This window comes from Poecile atricapillus, chromosome 2 (genome assembly GCF_030490865.1).
Source record: "Poecile atricapillus isolate bPoeAtr1 chromosome 2, bPoeAtr1.hap1, whole genome shotgun sequence".
Classification (NCBI taxonomy): domain Eukaryota; kingdom Metazoa; phylum Chordata; class Aves; order Passeriformes; family Paridae; genus Poecile; species Poecile atricapillus.
Genome location: NC_081250.1, coordinates 23,948,806 through 23,974,306, shown reverse-complemented (window position 1 = coordinate 23,974,306; position 25,501 = coordinate 23,948,806). Strand labels below are relative to the sequence as shown.

The 25,501-nt window shown below is 35.1% G+C and overlaps 1 protein-coding gene across 3 annotated transcripts in view; it reads right to left on the bottom strand.

Moving 5' to 3' along the window:
* VPS50 (VPS50 subunit of EARP/GARPII complex) overlaps positions 1-25,501 on the bottom strand; it is a 76,657-nt gene that overhangs the window by 6,589 nt on the left and 44,567 nt on the right. Inside the window, exons 20-25 of one of the 3 annotated variants that reach the window (XM_058831995.1) lie at positions 24,299-24,405; positions 17,301-17,422; positions 14,015-14,095; positions 3,038-3,186; positions 1,856-1,952; positions 1,550-1,708 (exon numbers count right to left, since the gene is read on the bottom strand). In XM_058831995.1, the coding sequence (XP_058687978.1) occupies positions 1,550-1,708; positions 1,856-1,952; positions 3,038-3,186; positions 14,015-14,095; positions 17,301-17,422; positions 24,299-24,405 (715 nt within the window). Of the gene's footprint in view, positions 1-1,549; positions 1,709-1,855; positions 1,953-3,037; positions 3,187-14,014; positions 14,096-17,300; positions 17,423-18,281; positions 18,388-20,061; positions 22,376-24,298; positions 24,406-25,501 lie in introns of those variants that run through there. The other 2 variants (XR_009276885.1, XR_009276884.1) reach the window with 2 other exon arrangements.

Sequence of the window (25,501 nt, the reverse complement as noted above, 5' to 3'; positions counted from 1 at the left end):
AGTCATAATTGAATGCAAATTCTGCTACAATGATTTTGTGACTTAAAGTGAAACAGAAGTCCTCTTCCAAAAGCCTTTATCATATAAAAAAGTATGAAATTACTTCAATATCAAGAAGACTGGTAATGAACTCCTCTATATAACTAGCAAAAGTCATTTGCAGTGCAGTCTTTTACGACCATATTTGCCCAACAAAGATTTTATTTCCAAGGTGTTAATCTAGGGTTTTTTCCTTTTCCTTTGTTACCCCCCCTCTCAAAAATTCAGTAAGTGGAGAAAATCAGAAGAGAACCTCAGTGACCAACTGGCATTTAACACAAATCTTCTGAAAGATTACTTGGCAACAAGATGCAGGGTACCACTATGTCATGCTTTAACTGCCATACAACTCATTCTTTTGAAGATGAAGATGCCTAATGCTCCATAATCTGTTTCTCCAACAATCCTCTTTCTCCACTTTATCTGCTTGCAACATACTATGACTGAATATAGAACTTTGTGTGCACACAGTTGAAAGTAGTTTACTATTACTTTAAACAGTGTGTTCACATCTAATGCTCCTGGAGTTCTAGTGTACACAGAAAATCACTCCTTACTTAGCAGTTATTTAAAAGCTTTTGTACTGATACTGATATCAAAAAGTCATGTCAGCATAAATAAGGATAATCACAAAGATTCCATCAAATTCAGTGCAATGATATATGTCAAATTCTTCCTTCTTTGCACTGATTTTTTTTAGCAGAGAAGAGCTACAAAGTATGAAGGTTTTATCCAAACTGTTATTCCACACAGATGTGTAGCTTCTTCTGAGATTCACACTCCACACATCTTTAAAATAAAAATTTTAGTTTCTCTGAGAAGAATTAGTAATTAATACAGTATAATTAATTAGCATAATTCTACCACTGACAGAACTTCCCTCTGAAGACCTTTAGAAACATTATTTAGGCATATATAAAAAGATGAGAAAGGGCTTGTTCCAGGAACTAGATCTGTATACCATAAGACATGGCAATTATATAATGATATCTACTGAATGCAATTGACAAGTTGAGTGAATAACTTCCCTTTAGCTTCCTTTTCAAATGTTAACTTCTAAATATAGAAACTTCAAATAGATATTACATGATCATTACTGGTGCTGATTTGTCCTACAGCTCCTATGATACATCTCCAAGACAATCAGTAAAATTATTCAGAACAGCAAATAATGTGTTCTGGGTTTTTTTAAAAAATGCTATCTCTGGCCACTGAATTTCCCTTAGTGTTACTCTGTTTACTACACATTTCTCTACCATTCAAGACTTAGATGTGAGACTCATTAAATTTTTTGGTCACCTTCACACACCATGTAGTCAAAAAATCATCACTGAAAACAATGCTTTAGAAGTAAGAACAATGACACTTCTGGACAGATCTCACAGCAATTTGCCATTTGTCAGGATGATGTATTGTCCCAGCCATGCCACTTTTAAAACTTTTAGTCAAGTATTGCAGCAATTTAGTATTTATATAAACTCTAGCACACCGTTTCCCATAAAATACTCACCTTTAAAAGAGCATCTACATATACATTATGCTGGGACATGATTTCCTTCACATCCCATTTCACATTAGCCATGAGAAGAAGCATTTGTTCATAATCAATGGCTTTAGCAGCAACAATCCAATAAACTGGTTTACGCAGTTCACTGGCAGTTGACACTGTCTGAAATAGAAAATAAATGAAATTCACTTCAGTAAATATCTGGCCAGCAGGAGCAATATATAACTATGATGTAGAAGTATTTGCACCATAGTGTACAAGTTTCAACTCTTCTGTATGAAAATCAGCTGTGAATTACACAATTCTGACCTGAGAATAGAACTGCTGAAGAAAAGGCTTCTTGGCAGCTGGCATCACTGCATCGAGATGAGGCTGAAGAAATTCAAACTGCTCAGCCAGAAATACCCTTTGAAAGCAAAGAAAATTTCCTGTGAACTAAGTGCAACGTTTGGCATGTCTCTTTACAATTTTCACTCTACAGTTGACATATCTGACATATGACATATCATATGGCAATAACAACATGCAACCTTGGAAAACTTAGTCCCAAGAGCAACCGTATCAGTTGCATGCCAGCATATCAACTAGCGTTCTCAATTCTGACAATTTTAAAATGTATTTGCAAAGAAGGAAATACTTGAATAAAGAGACTAAGGCTTGAATATCAAAAATTCTAATTTCTATTTTACTGAGGATACACTGCAAAAGTCTGAGCCGAGGTCTAGTAAAGTCAGTGACCAAGAGTCACACAGTTTCCACAACAGTCAACATCAATATTAATAAATCCATCTTAGAATTTCAAAATAACATTCCCAATTAATTTTATATTAATGAATCTATAAAATCAAATTTGATCTCATATTCCTTCTCAGGGGTAGAATTTGTTAATAACATAATAAGGAAATATATTTCTAACTAAGCATAAATGAAAAAAAAAATTAAAATTAACTCTTAATTTTTAAGTGTCATCTTGTGTGAGGAAAAAAATAATTCCTATCTGACTCTTACTATTATTCTTATCAAACAAAAATCACTTTGTAATATTTGCATTAATTGGTTATAATCTCTTCTCCTGTGGTGTGACATAGCCACCCATTGCAAAGAACATGGTAATTCAAGCAAACTAATAGGAAACAAAGCAGTTCTGAGTCAAGTATTTAATATAAGGTGAAATGAACCATATAGATTAAATATTCCCATTAGCCTCTTTGAAATTAAACTTTTTTCCTGTTAGATTTGACCACGTATTATCATAAATTACTGGATCATCTGCAGTAAAATCTCATTTCTTGTGTTTACATGTTGCTATACCAAAGAATTAGACTCTAGTACCTTTAATAAAGAAATTACCTTTATCACTCATATTTAAAATCACATTGAGAGGTAGGAATTTTTGACCTGTCAAGAAGGCTTTGGATTGTAACCACAATTTCTTAAACAATCAATAGCTTTCAGTGATCAGAAATACAGTGTATACAGTAAACAACCTACAAGGATTCTGTGGCCACCACTCTCTCTGCCAAGCCATACAGTGAATTTCCAGATGTCAAAACCACGAGATGACTGAGATGTGGGCTTGGAACCTTCTCTTTTCTCTCTTCAGCAGCTGTGAGAGTTCCTGAAGGATCAGCAGATACCTCCTGAAAAAAAGAATTAAACAAATTAAACCCCACAAAATCAGCAAGGATGGCTCCAGGTGAACAGCTTCAGATGCCAGATAAGATGAAGGAATGTGTCAAATTCTAAGGTGTAATTTAAATCAAGCCTATTTCTATATGAACAGTACAGTGAAATGGGTGAAAAAAATCATATCATGTAAATCAGTAGCCAAGGAAAAAACAAATTTTAAAAAAAAGGACTACACCTTAACATCCTAACAGGCTTTAGCCCAATTGCCTTTTGGGGTACTGACTTCTCATGCTTGGAGACAGTATCTTCAATCTGACAGCAACCAACTAAAGAGACATACCATAGGAATGTTACTTCTGCATGGGCTTTACTGCTTATATGACCTGTGGCTAACTTAGGTAAAATAACAATTGATGTTCTCAACCACAGAATTGCTAGATTGGAAGAGACCTTTAAGATCATGGAGTCCAACCTATGCCCTAACACCTCAACTAAACCATTCCATGAAAACTGCTATCCTGCAGACACCTTGATGCTAGGAAGCATCAAGGAAATCAAAGGAAATATTCACAGCAAAGAAATAGAATATGTAGTGAGAAACAGGTTATACCAGTGCCCTGTTCCAAAATTAAAGGAAAGAAATAGAGGAAAAATTCTACCCCCACACTTAAGGAATCTAAGTACAGGATGCAGCTAGAAGAGGAATCACAGAAGGAAGAAATTCCCAGACCATGTACAAAGGGACACTCTCTGAAGCCTGGCTACTTCCCAGGCTTCAGAGGGTTTCAGGGCATGAAAACATGAAAACATAAAGGTAGTTCTGGCTGGCTTGGATTAATTTTTCATACAATGCTTATACATAGGCCACAGGAAGATGAGAAATGCTACAAAGTAAAGGTAATACAGCACTCAGAACAAGTAAGAAAACAGGCAGGATATGGCACTGATTTTAGTAAGAGCCTTTCAAGACCCTCAGGATAGAAACCCTGGCCAGAGTCTACATGTATGCTACAACATATCAGTCTGTATGTATGGAATGGAAACAAATAACAGTAACACAGTGACAAAGCAGTGAAAAAAATAACTTTTACCAAAGTAAAATCAGTGGCCCAACATGGCTGCTGTAAACAGCATAGGAACAAGCAGCCAATTTGACAACAATAATGTTTAATCATAACATTTATGTATGGACTCAAAAAAAAACTAATTAGTGTCATTCTGAAATTGTAGTTAAAAAAGGAAAAAAGATAAAGCCAGAAACAATATAATGAAAAAAAGCAGCTTGCAAGTTTGTGAATTATTTGTTTCAACCAGAGATAGAAATAAAACCAGAAGAAATTGCAGTGAAGTAAATAAGAAAGGAGGGAGAATAATAGACTAATCACAACAGTAGCCATGAATTTCTTCTGGGCTTCACAGCAGAGAACAGTTGTGAAAAGTGACCTGAAATAGAGTAGTTGCTATTCAAACAGGTTTTGTTCAGACACTTTTGCTTAAAGAGGAGAGCGGAGAGCACCTGAAATACTGGTGGAAATTAGTAGTGGAGTCACTCATTTTATATGCCAGGATTAAGACTAAGAGGAGTGTTTCAATGCAGACCTTGAAACTCCAAGAGAAAAAGTACTGCACATATGATCAGGTGAAAACTGCAAAACCTGCAGGGCAGTTATTGTGATAGCAAAATATCTGACAGACCCATTGCGGTAGTGTTGCAGCAATTAAAGGTAGGGCAGGTGAAAATTGATTATGTCAAAATGTGTAAGGACCTGGTGAGAATCTAAGTGATACAGGATGAGCAGAAAAGATCAAAACTTTGCTGCTATAGACAAAGCAGCACCAGAATGTGTTTACTGCTTGGATGAATGCCAAACCAAAAGTGACATTAAGAATATAAGACAACTGAGAAGATAATAGCATGCAAGCTGTTAAAAGTGGTTTGAGGTGTGGAGGAACAAAAATTCACAAGTTCCACTTTAACTATCTCAGATTTTATTTGGCAGTGTCCTCCTGTGGTGTGACAGCCCAAGGCAATAGGAGGTGGATTTGCTAAATCAGAAAGGCTCTTTCAGTTCTGCATCTCCAGAGGTGTCAAACACAAACAAAAATGGGCTACAGCAGATGGAACAATGCACAGTCTGCGAAAGCAGAGTTCTCACTAACAAGGGTGAGGAAGTACCTTCAGACTTATAAAAAAAATATTGTAACAAGGTTACAGACGTAAAAAGCCAATAAAGCAGGGAACCTTGACAGTTCCCCTCAGAAATTCTGACATTAAAAACAAGGACTGCTGACTTGAGCAATTCCATCAACACATCATTTGTAGCACTAAAAGGTCTCACAGAAATACATCAATAAGCAGAAGATAAAACTTCTAAAAGAAGCTTATAGCAAATGTGATCAGAAAGTTGCACTGAGCATAGGAACAATTATAAGGGCTAGCTAGAACGTTGTGTTATTTGAAAAATTAATTTTTTTTGCTCTGATACGTGTTCACATTCAGACAGATGAATCTGGAATTAAACTGACCAGATGCTGCACAGTACTATGAAGTGTGCATTCTGCTGAGTTTATCAGAATGGATAAGCAAGCCAAAAGGCCTGGATATTTTCTGAAGCTCGTATAACCCCTTTCACAGAGCTCTAAGGCACCTCCTGAGCACATCCACATGTTTACTGCAGATAGGCAACGACATCTAACCAACTAGCCACAACAATCAATTCTTTAAAACCTTAACTGAGGCAAAGACAATACTGATAAATTATTAAAATTCCCTCTTTATCTTTTTTACTTTTTTCACCTCATTCCATTCTCAAAAACTCAGATCAAAACAAAACAAAAGAAAAAAAAATTAACCAAAACAAACAAAGAAACCAAAACAAAACAAAAGGATCAGTTTTGAAGTGTTCACACAGGACAAAAGTAGCCAAACCCACAGCTAACCAAGTAATGCTGTATCCTTAGGAGAGGCAATGAGTGACAGAGCTGGGGGAAGAGTATCAGTAGTAAACATTTAAGAAGCTTTCCTTCTTTCAAAGACTAAAAACAAATCATGTAGAAAACAAATATTACAAAGACTTCATTTTGTATTTATTTCGTTTCAAAGTTAACTGCCACTTCAGACACATTTTAAACATTTTTTTTCTTCCTCTTTTTTTATTTCCTCTTCCCATGAAGGTAAGTAAAATCTTTTAAATGGCAAAATTGTGTTGCATCTGAAGAACACAAGAGGTACGTGAGAACTGGCTAGGTGAAAGATATGCTACCTTCAGCTAGGGAGTCAAACTCTGGTTCAAATACCGTGGCCAAACAGCATGAGCATTTCATTCTCCTAATTTATTTTAAAAAGCAGGCACTGCAAAAGCATGTTGATAGCAAAAAGCAAACAGCCAGTGTGCCAATAGAAGCACAGGATCACTCTGAAAGGGCCTCAGTGATGCATGTGTTTTTTCCTCCTGCCTTCATTAACAGAAATGATCAAATGACTGAAAGCAGCAAATAAAGGGGCAAGACACACAGGTTGGAACAGGAAAAAAGGCTACAGACTATTTAAAGAAGTCAGATGTTTTTCAGTGTACTAGACTTGTTAAAGTTAATCCTTCCAGCAATGAAGAAAATCTGCAAGAAAATGTCTGTTCCCAAAGATTCCCTTTGTGTATCACAGCAAACAAGCAGAGTCCTGTAAAACTGCCAGCCTCAAGAGGAAGAGGAGAGGAGGGTAGCAGAAGCCAGAAAATTAAATAGCAGCCAGCTGAACTTTAATTTCAAGAAATGTCAAGTTACACTGAGAACATATTGTAGCACCCAGCATTAGGCACGCAGAGAGCAATACTAAAGCAGAATAAACCTGCTTAGCTCCTTCTTGCATCAGAGTAGCAGGTCCTGCTGATCCAGCAGAACTGAGATATGTCAAAGACGTATCACAACCCACACAACATCCTTTTAAGGAAACTGCACAAAATAGATTTGATAAAATAATTTCAAGGTATATATGGAACTGAAGCAAACTACAAGATGCTCTTCTCCTTCTTTGCCAAAAAAGAAAAAACCCAAAGTGTTAAAAATAATTTAAAAAAAAATATTAAAAGCACCAGACTTATCTGAACAATAACTCAATGAACTGTAGCAGGGACAGCAGGACAAGTTAATCAGTATTGCCTACAGATACCTTACAGCAGGTCTTACCTATTAAATTTTCACTTTATTTCACTTTATCATTTAATTGTTTACTCCCAAGAAGAAAATTTTTAATGAACAGGGAGAAAAATAAAATCTATCTGTGCAAGGAACAAGCCTCTCCTTCAATCTCTCTTCCTCTAAAACTGTCATCTGTAACAAGAGAACATCTTCATCTCAAATTTAGCTGAACCCAGTGGCAAGCCTCTGTTAAGCCTTCCATCTCAATGGGAAGACGAGCCTATAAACTAAAAACCTAAATCGTAAGTATAAACTATATAAGCTAATTACCTAAGTTAAATATTTGACATTCAGTTTGCAAGAGAGACATTTTTACAGGGCTGATCTCGTTGTGAGTACAGAAACACTTTTATTTCAGTTATCCAAAGGAACTTATGACAGAAGCAACTGATTATCTGCCAATTATGGTGAAATAGTTGACAGTTAATTTCAATCATCCACCTCCACTAACTTTAAACAAAAAACAGTAAACTCCACAACCTGTCACCAGCACACAAAGTTCTCCAGATCTCATCATAATCAATAATCTTTTAAAAGTGCTCTTCTTCTGGCCTAACACTTTTTGCACAAGATCTCAGTTTTAAAACTGTTTCATATACATACACAATAGCAAAAATTTTGATTTTGCAATAACTCTAAACATTACTGAAAAAATACTGATCTTAAAGAAATAAGTGGTGTTCAAAAAGCATGGACAAAACTGTACTATCTGAAAAGGTTCTGGCAGTAGAACCGTCTACAGGAGCTGCGACATAGCAACACTTCTACTTGATCTGTGCTGATGGACGGGGAAAAGCAGACTAATCCCAAATGTTTACATAAAACAGGATTGCTCTATCATCTCTTTTTATAAAACTGTAATTAATAGTGTCTATTAATATCATGAGCATGGATTACAAGAAAACAAACTGATCAAAGAAAGCATAACTTCTCATTGTATTCAAAAGAGTTGAAACTAAAAGAGTTGAAGAGTTGAAATTAAAAGAGTTCAACTAATTCCAAGTAGGTGCTTCATATACAAGAATTTTTTATCACAAGATACTGAAAGCAACCAATCAGGCTTTTTTTCTCCCCTTTGAGCTTACACATCCCTAACTGTTCTTGAAACTGAATGGTGAAAGTTATAGGTAGGGCCAATTGCAAAAGCACATTGTTTTCAATGTAAAATTACTTCTTGAATATGTTGTAAATGTGTTAAGGTTTTGAAATGGTATTTTACAATACGCTACTAGGTTTCAAGTTGCAAGATTAGTATTTTCTTGCTGAGGGGCACAAAACTTACCAAGCAGGTAATCTTGCCTCAACCCCCAAGAAAGTAAATCAGACATAAACAATGTAAGATACTACAATAATCACCAAAATGAGATGTTCCAGAGACTGCTTAAAAAGAGACCAAGCAACTGCCAAAACCCAGAAAATGTATCCAATTAACTAAGCTCAAAAACTTCAGTGAATTATTCCAGTCTACTCAGTAATACAGTCAAGTAAACAAACAAAAAAAAAGCTGTATGAAGAACTCTAAATTAATAATGTGAGAAAGGAAAACACTTGCAGAAGACCTAGCATAATTTCGAAGTGCATGTCATGTCAGAACTTTGTATACACAGAGCTCTCCTCCCTTTACAAGCATTTCCTACAACACCTTAAAAACTGTCTTTATGTACACTTAGAAATCTCTTTTAAAGACAGCAAAGAGAAAACCCATAAACTGTGTTTTTGGGTTTTTTTTTCAGGTTTGGGTTTTTTTTCCTTTTAAGCAGCAGGAGACCAAGCATGGATTAGAAATGTTGCACAAGGTATCTTCAGCCAAATAAAACCTCACCAAGAATCACAGCTACCATTTCACTTAGGACCTTAGCTATGCCCTTTAGGAGCTGCATCCTCTGCTAGGCACAGCCATGTCAGGTAAACAATTCCACAGCCAAGACTCTCCAGAGCTTGTCACTGGTATTTTGCCAAACCATACATAATAGGGTACCCATCCACACTACCTAATGCAGGCCTGAGACGTGACATTTTAAGTAAAACTAAACTATGTTTCCAGCACTGGGGCTAATGTAACTGAATTGTAACATTCCACAGGATAAAAGACTCAAAGCCAAAATGGGATGGGAAGTCAGACATGAAGAAAAAAAATATTCCTACTAATCTTATTTGTATATATGAAAAATCTACATTTTCCATCTCTGCACCATCAATCTTACTCTGCTAAAAGACATATACTTTCTAGGGAAGGAGTGCAAAAGCCAAAGTAAAGACAGATTCTAAAATACATTGACCCATACTCATTTATATTAGTAATTCCTTCCATCTACTCCTCTACACACTGCATTGCAATGCTTAGATACTTTACTATAGTGAATTATTTTCTAATGCTGTAAGACAGAGAAACTTCATTCTAAATTTCAGTTTTGCTTGAGCAAACCTGTTTGCAATGAACTATTTATGAGTATTCCATGGTTATTTGCCCCCCAGATCTCTTTTTGCAGTAATATCATTCAAAGCAGCTATTTACATACACAGGACATTCACAAACAAGATCTAGGCAGTATCACAATTACATTTTGAGAAGATAAGGAAGCTGCTTAAAAACAGAAAAAGCAAGGAATCAGAAGTATTTTCCTTCCAAAGCACTAATTATTTCTACCAAAGCACACAACAAACTGATTGATGCTTAGTACCTAGGGGCTTAAAGTTCTCACTGAACTATATGAACATTATTACTGCGTAAAAACACATTCCTGTTAGAAATTACAAGCACAAGGGCATAATGTATGTAGGTACTTCAACATGCTAACTTGGAAACCGCCAGTGAGAAGACATGAGCAACTCAAAAAAGAGGCTTGTTTTAATGAATTTAGCCTAATCTAAACCACATCTGACTGAGGCTGAAAGAACTTCTTCATTCCCTTTTCAGTCTTCTCTTTCTGTGTTTTCTTTTTAATACAATCTGCGTATATGAATGAGTAGAGTGTAGAGTGCTACTTCTGGAGCATCCACAAGCAACCATTAAATTATTAACTTTGCAGCTGTTGCATAGCAGAAATCTATATGAAAGCTACTTCGTCCTAGATGTGCAAAGACCTGACTATGAAGTTCAGATACACATACGAGATTCAATACAGTGCAATCTTTGAAAGGCATACTGTTCTCTTTACTCTCAGAAATTAAACTGGACCCTAAACTATTTTAAACCAAATGCTCATAGTGCTTTTATTTTTTATAGTTTTGAATTAGCCTACAGGTATTTCTTTAAGGCAAAGACAAGGAGGTCACATACAGAAAACAGACTAATCATTGTAAGCTGTTAGCACACTTCCATATAATTTACGATAAGAAAGCAAATAAAGGTTTGCTAATTGGTAGGCCCTTTTATTTATTTTTAACTAAATCTATTTATTTACCAAAAGAAATTTCAGATCATACTTAAATCAGGACCTGTATTAGCAGTACAGAGTTTTAAAAAGAGCTATAATTGGATTTCATTATTATTAAAATTGTAACTTTTAAGTTTAAGATTGGAAGCATATCTAAAGCACTAGTGTTTTAAGAACCTGCTTGCTCAATTGTAAAGAGTTAAGTCCTTTTATCATCATCATAATAAAGTCCTTCATCACTGTCATTTTGATTACATCATACAGAACATCCAAATTTTAAGAAAAGTCCGAATCAAAAACGTTTTGGTATCCTAATTACAACCAGCAGGAGTACATTTACTACCAACTGAAGCAGTTTGGTCATTGTTTATTGTTTGGGGATTTTTGTTTACTATTATGTGGTTTATCATTTATCAGTGAAGGAGAGACATACTGGCATTGAATAATATGTATCACAGCTGAGGTGTCACATTATTGCCTTACAGAGAAGTAAACAGGACTAAACACATGGTTCCATCTCAGCTAGTTCCTGTTCACTGTCCAGAACATTAATCTAAACTGCAGTAGGACTTGCTGCAGTTCATAAAGTGCAGTTGGTTTTTCTATGAAGTATTAGACTGCAAAAATCAGTGGAGAAGTGATTCAGCTATATTGAATACTGCTCAGAGGAGACAAGAATCTCCAGCAGAAGCAGGAGGCATGTGATGCATGAGAAAGGATGGAAGGAAGAGTAGAGGAAGTGCTTCAAATTGCTGCAGTCTTTTGCACACTGGTTACAAGTCAGAAATTTGACTTAGTCTCTCAGTGGTACAAATGAAAACCAGGATAGTACTTTTTTTCCAAGTATGGTTAGTGAAAGCACGGTATATATACAAGGACAGAAACTTCTTGCATTGTAATAATGAGAAAGTAAAGCAGCTCCACAAGGAGGTACAGGGAATGCCTCCAAACAACCTCCATACTCTTCATACTGGACATGCTACAAAAATGCAAGAAACAATACTTAGTGCTTTAACTTGCCAGAAGTGGAATTCCCATTCCACATCACTTTTTCTTTCACAAAGAAAACTTAAAATTCAGCTGAATAACAATGAAAGCTATCTGGTAAAAACTAGATAGCATTAATTCAATCCCAAACAGAAGCTACCAGAATTCTACACAAAGCTGGAGGGGGTGGCCGGTCAAATCCTCTAATTATTATTGTAACTCCTGACAATAAATTTGAGTAAAGAGGCCTTCATCCACTGATATCTCAAAAAAAGGAATTGTGAAAGTCCAAGAGGAAAGCTAGAAATGATCCAGTCTAAATTACTGAAGAGTCTTGATCTATATATATTACTACATAGAATATAGTAATTACCTCTGAGAAGGTAGCTCAACCTTCACAGACACTGACAGATTTGTGAAATTATTCTGATCTACATGCAAGTCTGGCCAAGTTTTGGTCACAGACTCAGAACTGTCAGATTCAGACTATCTGTATGGAAATAAAATATTGATGCTGCCATCAGGAACTGAAATGTGATAGAATTTAAGCCCTTAATATTAAGTTACTGTGGATAGAAGACAATGCAACAACCTTAAATTCCCAACGGGGCATAGGACTGAATGCCACAACACAAACATGTATACTTTCAGAGAGCAATTTACAAAAATTTAAAATAAGGTAGAAGAATCCCTTGAGCAGTTCAGAACCATCCATACAGTCTTGAGAAACACCCTTTTCATGACACAATGAAAATGAACCTTGACTTTCACAAACTCTTAAAAATAAGTGAACTATAAATAAAACTTTTTTTTTTTCCTCATAAATAAAAAATGAATAATTTCAATTTATAGTATAAGACTGGCGTAAGTTCATAAGATATTACTAAACCTCATGGAATGTCTTTAAGCTAATAGCAGTTAGCTAAGATTTCTTTTTTCTTTCAAATCTTACATTGAACATAGCTATTAATTTCAATTGGCAATAACATTATCTGTTATAGTACTATTAATGATTGCAGAAGAAAACAAACTGCAGTTATTTTTCTATTTCACTCCTAGAATTTTTTTTTATTATTATTTTAACTTAAAAAAAAAAAAAAAGTCTGTAAAGCACTGTCAGGAGTCATCACTACAGAAAAACTAAAAAAATTAATTCCATAACTTGCCAATTAATTGCATAACTTGCAATCTTAAACTGATTCATCTGCAAGTACTTCCTAGAATTAATCTTTCTTTCTGCATACACTGCCTTTGAGAAGAATATCAAGAAGCCTTTTTCTATCTTACAGAGGCTTATGGCTATTAGTTATCTTATGCTCCCTCTACTGACTGTATAAGAAATGGCCCCCAAGCCCTTCAAGATGTTTCTCTGAGAGAACAGTTTAGGATTTGATACAATGCTTCAAGGAATTAAAAAAGCATGAAGTACATTTCTGTGGAGTGCCAAATCTTTGTGTAAGTCAGAGCAGAACATAGTTTTTTTTTCTTTCTAAGATAGAAGCCTCAGAAAATAAAACCTTCCAGTAGCATACATGGTATTAACTACTACACAAGCCATTTATTATACCCTGAGGAAATTTCTTCAAAATGTTTCAAGGGTTTTATACTTAGGTGGAAGATGAGAACTTCAAACTTTCATTTCTGGTGTAGTTTTTAGCAATATTTCTTTATAAACTCCACTGTTCAGTTGAATCCACAAAAACTACCTACAGTCTCCTTTACCATCCTCCTGTGCAGGACAGTAATCTACTGTCAGTGTGACATGAGCATCATATTCACTTTTCAGATTTTGAAAATAATTCATGAAATGACCGATGGGATATAATGCAAAAAATACATCAGGAAAGTTCCCCAAAATTAAGGAAGGTCTTGTATACAACCTCTATTATCCTAGAAAGTGAATAATTTTCAGGATAGCCTACTGTTTTGCTGTTCTTTTATTGAGGAAAAATGAGTCAGTCGCCTATTTATTTTTTTTATAAAATGTCTCTTAGTAAGGATAATACTGAATATCTCTCTTTATTACATGAACCATAATAGAAGATTTAAATACAGAATTTCACTGTTATGTCTACTAAAACCTATTTCATTTGTTTTGCTGTACATTAGAAACAACTGATTTCATATAATAATGACGTCTACGTCATGAAACTAAGCATTTGTTATTAGATACTGAATGTGAAAAGAGAAAAAAATCAAAAAAGCTGTGATGAAATACAATTCCTGAATGTTGTACACAGACCTCTATCCCACTGAGCATTAAGAAAATCCAGGTACTTACCAGATCAATCAGACTCTCCTGGATTCTGTTCAGTGTGGTGCGTAATCTGCTGCTACTGAGGCCCAGTCCTGTTGATTCAAACTGGAAGAAATACATTCTACTTAAGTTGGGAAAGGAAATCTCACTGGTTTAAACTTCAAAATTACACAGCAAAACTTGAGCTTGCAAAGACTATCTACAACTTACATTAAAATTTTCACACAGAATCACAACGATATAAAATGAAAAGAAAAGCAACATAGTTCACAGCACTCAACACTGCACTGGTGCAAAGAATTACCTAAGTATCTTTCATGAAGATGACAGTGCATCATTCATACCAGTAAAACATCCAGTATCTTTCACTGCTATAATTCTGTATTTAACTGCAGGACTCCAGATTTTCTTGTATGGCTGATGAGCCTGGAATGGTGCCCCACAACACCGCCTCCAAGCCTTGCATTCACACCACACCAAGTCATATGGTTTTCACTCCTTTCTAGCTATAAAATCTCTTGTAATTATCAAATATATATATCTTGCATATGTAAAAATTATAACCATTGATCTTTATAAACAGTCATTATTACTTCATGCCTACAAAGATCTACCTCAGAAATGTGCCATGTTCATGGCTCAGGAGTGTATGGGGCAGATGCTCAGCTGGGATAAAGAATTATGTATATACCTACTCTATATATATGTATTTACTTACATACATATATCTACACTAATTTCCTGCTAAGTGCAATGGGTTATACCAGCTGAGAGTCTGATTTGACATGCATAATTATTGTAACTTCTTATCTTCTACTGTAAATAAAACCCCCCAACAAACTAACACAACAAAGAAATTGGAAACAGGACATGTAAGAAACACGCATTTCAGTCAACAACCTGGAAGGATTTGAATATAGTTCTGGTATGTGATTCACACCAAAAGGCAATTTGCTGAACTATATTTAGGGTACTGTTGAATTATTACTTCCTTTCAGACTTATAGACTTTCAGAATTATAGACTTCCTTTCAGTGGGCTGAATCAGGGAAGGAAATATTTGTGTTTATGCGACCTCCTCCTCTCCTTTTGAATACAAATAAGCATAATTTAGGTCTCCATTTAGTGCATCTTAAGTTTCTGATTTAAAATGCCCATCTGCCCAATCCTTCTATATATGAAATGACAATTTACATTTGGATTGAATTACCACTTGAAGTACAGTTTGATGAAATCTAAAACTTGACCTAGGAGACATGTCCACAAGAACAGAACCTCATGGCTTCACCATAAACATTTCACTCATCAGTACATCTGACCCACTTTATACAAATTTTGCTATTTCTATTTGCAGAACTATAGATTTTGAAATCCCATAAATTGGTGATCTAGTAAACCTAGTAAGCAGAGTATTAAACAATTTGCAGAGTAATTCTATTCATCACCAATTATACCTCTTATCATTAATCTCTTACAGTAATTACCTCTCATAATAACCTCCTATAGTTATTAAAATAAATAAGTTTACAAGTTAGTGTAATGTCCAGTCAAAAAAAAAAAAAAAGAAGAAACTTAATTTCAATTTGTTTTTGCTAAGGAAAACTATTTTGTGCCATGCTCATTAATGTCTTAAATTTTAGTGAGTAGATATTAAATACAGGCAATCCTCTTAATTTTTTCTTGCTCCATAATTTGAGTTAAGGCAGGTTTAATTTGCATCCCACAAATAAAAAATGTTTTGAAAGCAATTCTGGTTATAACAGCATTTAATTTTTGGCAGTGAAGAAAGCTAAATACCAATTACATAGGATAATGATTCGAACAAGGTCTGGAAAGGGCAATGACAGCATCAAGAATGGGCATAGAACTCAACGTGTATTTTAAATCCCTGGTTTTCACTGAGCTGGCAATGAAGTCTGTATAGCCAATCACTCTCCTTATGTGTGTACTCACATACACAAAGTAACCACAAAATTCACAAATACTTCCAAACATTTAAGGAATCTCATTTGACATTATTTTCTAAACAAAACAGGAACTCTGAGTTGCTGAGTGGTCTAAATCACATACCATCACCCATCTCTACTTTCTAAAGGTTTAGAAACACTATGGGGAGTGAGGACATTTAAGCAGCATTACAAGAGGTTTTATTACAATAATAAACCCTTGTAAGCATTGTGTTTCTCATGTCAAAACAAATACTAGACACACTACAAAAACATCAAAATTTTACCACCCATCTGCTGTAATGTTTACCTGCCTAGCACTGTGCTGTTCTCTGTTAGAAGCACAGAGTGAGGAAGTTGGTATGGGCTTTAGAAATATAAAACAGGAGGTGCAAAAAAATAACAATAAATGCAGCACAATTTCAGTATCAGAGCAACTAAGCCAATGGAAATCAATTATCTTAACAGAACAAACCAAAAAGCCCCAAATCAAACCACAAACAAACAAAACAAAACAAAGCCACCCAACAGAAAGAAAAAAAACCCTCTGCCCGTCTTGTAAACACAAACTGCAAATACATTTGTCCTGCCAAATAGAACAGTTCAAAGTTTTTAGAACCATATGTTGAGTCTGAAAATTCATTACAATTTGCCAACACATGATGATGTATTTGGAACCCCTCAACACTGTTACTTGTGGAGTAATTTAGGGGCTAAAACCGGAGAAAGTTGTTTTTACATGCAGCTATTAAGACAATTCTATTGAAAGTTGATCTATGTTATGTAAAGACATTGCCAACAAGCACTTTTTTCAACTACAAGATCACTCAAAAAAAGTTTTTTTCATTAATGCAAGTAGTTTGAAAGCAGAATACTAGTTATGAGTAAGTGTCTTTCAAACTTCTTAACCTTGAGTTACTATTTAACTTGCACGGCCCCTTTTTTCTACATCAGCTGTTCTTATGTAAACTAGAGAAATACACATAGAAAAATTCAACCATTTTATACTGTCTAGGCTTAAACCACCCTCCTTCTGCAGGTTCCTCTGCTACCCATTATCTACCACTACTTCTAGGTAATTCACATTGTCTTTCCTCCTTTTCAATAGTGCTGGAAAGAAGAACAGAGAATCTGTCTATTCAAAACGTAATATGATTAATATCTCACTGACAATAATGTTCCCAGTACTTTTTTCCCTTATTGCTGATCTAATCAGCCTTTTCTTACTTCTACATTCAAATCCATTCTATTGCTACTAATTTTTCTGGGAATTATATATTAGGCAGTATTTTAAGCAAAGATCTCCTCTGTATTTCCATTCTCTGTGTACAGTGATACTTGAAAATGAAAAATGCTTCTACCTACCATGTCATTTCGGCCAAAAAATGTATAGACTGCATACAGATAGTAATCAAAGAGCTGGGACATGAAGTGGATCACATCAAATGCAATAGGTTTCAGAATATTCATCATCTGCATGTATTTCCCTTAAAAATTAAATACAGAACATCAGTTTCCACAGCACAAGTGCTACAAAAACAGTTTGGACAAACTTAAAGCCAGCTCTACCAAGTGTATTATGTAGCCTTCAACATTTATTAACAACAACTTAATAATAATTTACAGATTGGAAAGGTTTAAAAACAGAGCTAAAATGATGACTTAAGACACCACAATTGTTTCAAGACTTCTCAAAATGTACATGTTAATCCCTATCAAAATGTCTTCAACTGTTCTTGGCTTTCTGGTATCAAATTCAAAACATACAACTCTCTGGATCCTGTACAAGTTTCAGCTTCATTTAGCTAAAAAATAACAATCTGCTAAAGCAGTCTCTGGCAAATGCTATACAGAGCCACTGAAGATTTTATGCATTAGTGTGTTTATATATGCACATATGGATATTTTTCAAGCAACAGAAAAACACAGTACAAAAATGGTATGTCCAAGATTGGATTTTACCCAACAACTCTAGGAATGATGTGCTTCACATCAGTGATACAGCATTACCAGCTCTCCTTCCTTTCTATCCTGTGGTAAGAATCCCAAATAGTTTTAAATTTGAAATGTTTCCAGGGGGACAGACTATGAGTAAAGGAGGATGTCAGTACCCTGGCACATCCAGGGAGAAAAGTAATTCCTTCTCCCCCTTCCTATTCTCCGTTGTAACATACTGTACTTGGGGAAAAAAAGAACCCCAGCCTCAGGATCTTCATTTATATGTTATCTGAATCAAACTGATCTTAGGATTTGGAGTCCAAAAGGGATTTTTCCCTACAGACCTAGTTTGCAGGGCCTACAGTTTTCAGTTATTTTTGTTTTCCAGCATAGGACACGGCTCTTCATTGGGTCATAAACGAAGCACACTTAATGAAAACTCTTGATATTGCAGAGATCCCACACTTCCTGCGGGCTCTCTCTAAAATTGCATCCTTCTTGCCCTTTTATTGTGCTAAAATACATAACATATAACAAACTTTTGGTTATTACAGTATGAGTTAGACAGCAATTTTTAAACCAAAACACAAATGCAGTCTAACCCAGCATGCAGGATACAGCAGGTCATTTCACAAATTGTCACATTCCAGACATGTTTAGATGTGATAGGTTAAAAAAATTACAGGAAGGTGCTAAAACAATTTCTTTTTCCTGTAGTCAGTAACACTCATCTTCAAGCTAATACTGTGCCCAGAAAAGCAATTTACTAATAAATAGAGAAAATATTGGTTTAATCAGAGAAACTGGGTAACAAAGAAACACAAGCTAGCTTTTAATAATGGGGGAGTTATTTTAATTTTCAAGCAAGTAATTGTGCAGGTCAGCAAAGATAACTAAGTCAAAAAACTCATGATACAGCTACATATCTGATAAAATGGTAGAGCACTAGAGTAAGAACCAAGCAATAGCCCGACATTGCTACCTTCCAGGTTTCTATCTAATTTAGACTCCTTATCGAATACTACCTGACTACGTCCCTGTTTGCTAAGACAAGCAAGCAGATGTTTTGTTATTTCTAGAGATGACACAGGTTGTAAAAATTAATATTTGTCAGTTTAGCCCATTTCCCAAGTCTACACTACTTAATTATTAATGTTTTGACCCATAGCATTAAGAATAAGCTGAAAAGTGGACTTAAAAAATTCTGTTTGTCTTCTAAAAGGGAAAATCAAATACACAGTCCAATGTGGAAATTTTTGGATGTTTGTGAAAAGATGGTACTGGTACCCAAATTAAAGCAAGTGTCACCTTCATCTGTACTATCTGAATACTCTGTATTGGACAGACTGACTTTTTCCACTTCCTCTGTGATAAATATATTTTTAAACTTGCCTGCAACCCAAACACAATATGAGAGATGAGTCACATTCTGGACAGTTAAGACTTCCAAGTATCTGTGCAGCTGGCTTGAATATTGAAGGTAATCTCTCGGCCAGTGTCTCATGCTTTTCCAAAGGGCTATGCACTGTATACTGCCCAAGTACTGTCCCTATAAAAATCTTCCAGTGCCAAGAACAGTTCTCTATTACTACATCACTCAGCATCTTGACAAAACAAGTATTCCAAGAACATTTCCTCCTTGTTGCTGTAACAGGACACCAATTTTTAATGTCTACATATTATCTACTTGTGCTGAAGGTACTGTTTTGGGTTAAAAAGGGATATATAAGAACATTTCCAAACAGCTCAAACACACTCCAAAGCCAGATCAAAATAGAAACTTCCAGAAATACCTGAAAATAACACTTAAAGTTTCAGCAACCAAAAGTAGCTTGAATTCCTAGAGGCTCTAGATAGCTTAAACTGCTGAACATTTGCCAAGTTTGTATTGCTTGCAGAACTCCTTCTGTCCTTAAGGATAGACTTGCTATTCTTTATCAGACTAATCTATAGAAAACTAACGCACCTCACAAATTAGCACAGACAAATCTCTGCCAATAAATTATCACCAGGCCAACCTGGTCAAGTGAGATTTCAACTAGGAAAGATGGAGTAAGGGAAGAGCTACAGTGACCATGCAGCAAAATAAGGTTTAAGTGGGAATACCTCCAGCAGGTACAAGCAGCCAATGACATGACTATAAGACAGGAATATGGGACTCCCATATTGCACTCCCACGCTCAAATACCTCTATGAAGTGCCTGTATACCACTGCATGCAGCACAGGGAACAAACAGGAGGAATTGGAGATGTGTATGCAGTCACAGGGCTTTGATCTCATTGCAGTTACGGAGGTATGTTGGGATAGCTTGTGTGACATGAAGATGTCATGACATGCTGTTTAGGAAAGACAGACCTGGAAAGAACAGTGGTGGAGTTGGCGTGTATGTGAGGCAACACCTGGAGTGTATCAAGCTCTGTCTTGTGGTGGATGACGAGTCAGTCAAGAGCTTAAGTGAAGCTTAGATTAACAGGGAAGACTAGTAAGGGTGACACTGTCAGGGGTGTTTGCTACAGGCAACCTGATGTGAAGAAGGAAGTGGATGGAGTCTTTTAACAGACAAATAGAAGCAGCCTCATGGTCACAGGCCCTGGTTCACACAGGGGACTTCAGTCATCCTGACATCTGCTAGAAGAACAAAACAGCAAAGCACAAACAGTAAAGCACTGACAACTTCATGACAGAGATGGTGGAAGATACCAATGAGGAATGGTGCATTGCTTATACCAATACTAATACTTATACTAATAAACAAGGAAGGCCTTTTTAGAGGTGTGAAGGTTGGGGTAGCCTTGGCTACAGTGACCATGAGACTGTGGAGCTCAGTATCCTGCATGAAGGAAGCAGGGCAGCATGCCTTCTGTGCATCAGTCTTCATTGACAAGACCATCTGCAGGGAATTCCTGACCCAGGTGACCAGGAAAAAGGAATGGTGAAAGGAAGATATGAAGAACTAGAACACCAGTTTGAAGGAAAAAGTGTAAAGTCTGTTGTAGCTAAATCATTTTGAAATACTTAAGTGTGATTTAAGCTTTTTTTAAGTCACATGAGATTCAAGGTTATGTGACCAATCACTTCAGCTAACAACTTCTGCTGTGTCATCACTATTATTATTTTCTGTAAAGATAATGGGGTTTAAAGCAAACAAAATCTAAGAATTCGTCCTCAAAACCCATTCTTAACACAAGCAAAAATAAGGCCAAAAAAGCATTAAAACCCATCAATAAGAAATACCCACTAAACTCTTTCTTAGGTCAGAACGATATTAATTAAGAGACCACTGAATCAATACATACAATGGCATAGTGATTAATTATTTTTGTTGATATATAGTGCTTAGTTAAAATATTCCATACAAATTTAACACAGTTTTATTCCTCCTTTACATTTTAAGTCAACATGCAACGGCTTGATAGGAAAAATTAACCTTATAAATTATATTTAACCTTATAAATTATATTATAAATTAGTCTAATGGCTACTTTATACTAGAAAGAGAAATAATTGCCTTAATTAATGTGAGAGAAATCTGATAAATTGAACTGTTCACTTGAAATTCAAACAATTGTATTGGCTCCCACTTCAATTATACATTAGCAACTCGATGTAATTTATAAATATTAAGCTACTTTTTTATTATTAATTTAGCCTCCACACAAAGCATACAGCACATTGAAATAGTTCAAAATGGTTAAGAAACAATGTCATACGCATTCAGTATGACACAATGGGCACTACTACCTTCCTAAAAAGGAAGGCAATTATTTCTGTTACTTGATTAGGCAGCTTAAATCTGCATCTTCATCACTATGACTGAAAAACAGCAAAGAAAAACATATTAAAGAGGGAAAGTAGAAATCCAAATGACTACTGAATCATAACTACTGATCTAATTTTTCGGATCCAGAATTTCAGATTGTTTTGAAGCAAGTATAGAAATGACAGAAACAGAAATATGGAGGCAAAATTAAGATAAATCATGGATCTAACAGAAGTCAACTGTACCAGACTAAGGTACATTATTTTCTACATAAACGACACAGTACATTTCATCTACCTGGGATTTGGTGAAATTATTAATTTAACAATATTGCACATAAACACAATAAATGAAGCTAGTGTGTGTTAAAAAGGAAAAAAAAAAATAAAAAGCTACCCGTGGAGTTCTCAGCAATCAGCCATCTCTTTAATATGTTCATTAATTACTCTGGCACAAAAATAGAGTGATAATAGAAAAAAAAATAAAAAATAGAAAAAATAAAGAGGCACCAACAAAACAGAAAAGGACTGACATAATGTACAGGAGTACTTGATGATTATTGTTGTAAGAATTGGATGAAATTCACTAGCACAAATTGTAAATCCATGCATTTAGGGGACAATTAATTAAAAAACATGCATCTTTCTACTATAAGCTAGCAGCTTATCTCTTGGAAAAAGATGGGGAAGTGAAGGATCTGCTGGCTGCACAAGGTCATTACACATTGCCAGTGCAAGGAAGCTGTAAGAAATCAAAAGAGGTGCAAAACTGAAAGAACTTAGGACCACGATGCAATGATATAAGAATTACACAATGCAGGAAAATCTTATCCAAAGTACTGAACATGATTTTGGTAAGACTACAAGAGCAGAAAATTTAAGTTTCTGGTGGATAAATACAAAGGATACTAGAAATCTTGGCACACTGTTTAACAAATCAAAGACTGATAAGAAATAGGATCACTTCCTGTAAAAACAGCAGAGCAGTATACATAAAAAAAAATGATCTGCTAAACCTCAAAATGCCTCTTATAATAAGATCAAGTCAGCAGAAAATAGGAGGATTTTTTTTTTTTTTTTATTCTGTAGGCTGACAAGGCTTCTGAAATAGAATTCCTATTAGAAGAGTGGTGGGAACAGAAGTATTTTTAAGCTGGAGCTCAAAACAAGCATATTTATAGGCAGTACTAAATGACATCTTCCTCCCGGCAGGAGGTCCCTTTCCAATTCCATGTTTCAAATAGCACTACTACCACTCACAACCAAAATGATATAAAACACCCCAAAACAGCAGAAAATTTGAAAGTTAATAATAATTCCTGAAGGAGAAAGAAGCATATATATGAGCTTTTAAAATAACGTTTAATTTTGGGGCTATTGACATAATCCCAAATAGGACTCCTTATGTAAAATTGGAAAACCAGAACTACTGCTTCACCTACTGACAAAGCGTTTTATGGCAGGGACAGAGAGGCTGGAGTTTGTATGGAAATACCATGACTAGTTTCTAGATTCAATCCTCAATTTTCTTAGAGCAAAACCTTATAGCAGAAAGCAGCAAACAAATCTCTCCAACCTAAGTCACAGATGAATGCCAGAAAAGTCATGACAGAATGAGCTCTCATTTCAGGTCTATATGGTAAATGCTCAAGATAAAAAAGGGTTTTAGCAAATCTGCAAAAAAAATTTAGAAAATTAATTCCTGACTTCATGCTGCCCTCAAAGATAGCATAAAGTGCTAACCAGGTGTTGGAATAATCTTTTTTGAAACGGTTTACTCTGCAGTGCAACAATAATTTTCAGACTTTGATGGCAAACCTCATTAATGCAACACATACATAATTCCTCTCTCCTTTCTACTCAGATAAATTTAGGCAGTTAGTTCCCCTTCTCTATAAATAAAACAGAAGTCAGTAGCAGAAAATTGCTGTAGTACAATTATCTAGATCATCACACATAAGGCATGATCACAAAAAATCAATCCCATCACATCTAGAATTGGAGGGAAGTGTTTTCATAGAAAAGTTTAGCAAGAAAAGCCCTCAAGAAGTGGCCTAGTGCAACCTCCTGCTCAGAGCAGGTCTAAAGACACGAGGCTGCTCAGCAGCCCATCCAGTTATGTCTTAATGACCTCCAGGGAAAGAGATTCCCTAAACTTCCTAGGGATTACCAGGATGTATGAGAGAGCTCTTTTCTTCTAGTTGATTACTATGCAGTAAAAGCAGTTCTGAGTGCAAGAATTTGAATAATGAAATGCAATAAAAACCCTAGTTTTAAAGTTCTTTCTTTTGCAACTATTCTACTTTAAAATAAATCATTTCATAAAACACATCAGCAACATTGAGCATTAATCTTTTTGCTTGCTATCTCCACTCTTCTAACACATTCAGTATTTCAGACAAATAAACTACCACTATAGGTTAAAACCCACATACACACGCAGATTAATTTTACAAGTAAAAATAACTCACAAGATACAAGCAAATTTGCCTATTTAATTAAAACATTTGTTTGGTGCTTTATTTCTATTTTATTTCAAAGAGTAAAAATAAAGCCCAACTAGGTATATTTTTCAGGGCTTTAAATATCATTTAACATATTTGCTATAATCCATAAATTTGCACAAAAATCAAAAACATATAAAAATTACAATTATTGTACATACCAACAAGCCTTATTACATTCAGTGTAGTGTTGGTTAGAATAGGTGCATTCACTTTATTGAGGTTATAATCTGATCTCTTTCTGCTCTTCAGAGTTTCTCGAGAAACACTTGAAAGAAAACAAAACAAAATTCAGCAAATGTGAAAACATTCAAACACATACAAACAAAATTTAGTGGAAAATATGTTATTCCTCCTCCCTTCTTTCACATGAGAGTACATCTTCCAGTACAGAATTTTATTTATGCCAAAGCACAACTGGGTGTGGATTCTTATATTTAAGAAAGAATCCTGACCTAATTTACATAGAATTGTGCTAGAGAATGGAATTTTTTACTTTTATTCTAATCCTGGAGTTCTGCCAGCCTCTGTCTTGCCCAACAGTCATTTTAATCACACTGACTCAAATTCATAATTCATGAAGAGAATAAAAACAACAGAAGTCACAACAAAACAACAGGCAGATTAGTCCAGCTACAGCTGGAATTTACTACATATAAATAGAAGCTATTTTGAGGAAGATGAAACTAAGAAAGTCATTAAATTTTTCATACATTTTAGTCCTAAAGAGGCAGGAAGTTGGACTCAATGATATTTGTCCAACTGGACACATTTTAATTTTCTATAAGAGAAACCCTCTGCCAGCTGCCATACCTCAAAATTATATTCTTCCAAACATTTCAATTTCACAGCACAAACCTATGGACAGCAATTCTTGTTTCTTCCAATGAAGGAATTTTTAACTATGTCTCCTCCTCTTCTTTGAAAGGAGGCAGTATACATAACATATCTAATAGAAATAATCATGATAACAATATTTTATCCTAAGAGTTATCTTATAACTACTCTGCTATTCTGCTTTGATCCAAGTGCTGGCATTCTAGGTGTTCTGCAAATCCTACGTAAAAAAATGTTAGCCTGCTTCACAAAGTCTGAATGTACATCTAAGTTGTACAGTGCCCTAGACAGAAATTTGTTTTCAGATGCTTTTAAAGGATACAAAGTCAACTTTTTATATGAATATATATAAATGAAATACTTTTTTATATACATCAAAATAGAATATGTATATTCATTTATATATATCTATGTGTGTATTAAAGAAAAAGAAAATTTAAAATTCAATAGTACTGTCTTCAAGCTATGGAAGAATCTAATTTTTTTTCTTAACCTCTAGAAGTTTATTGTTTTGCAGAAGCCCAAAA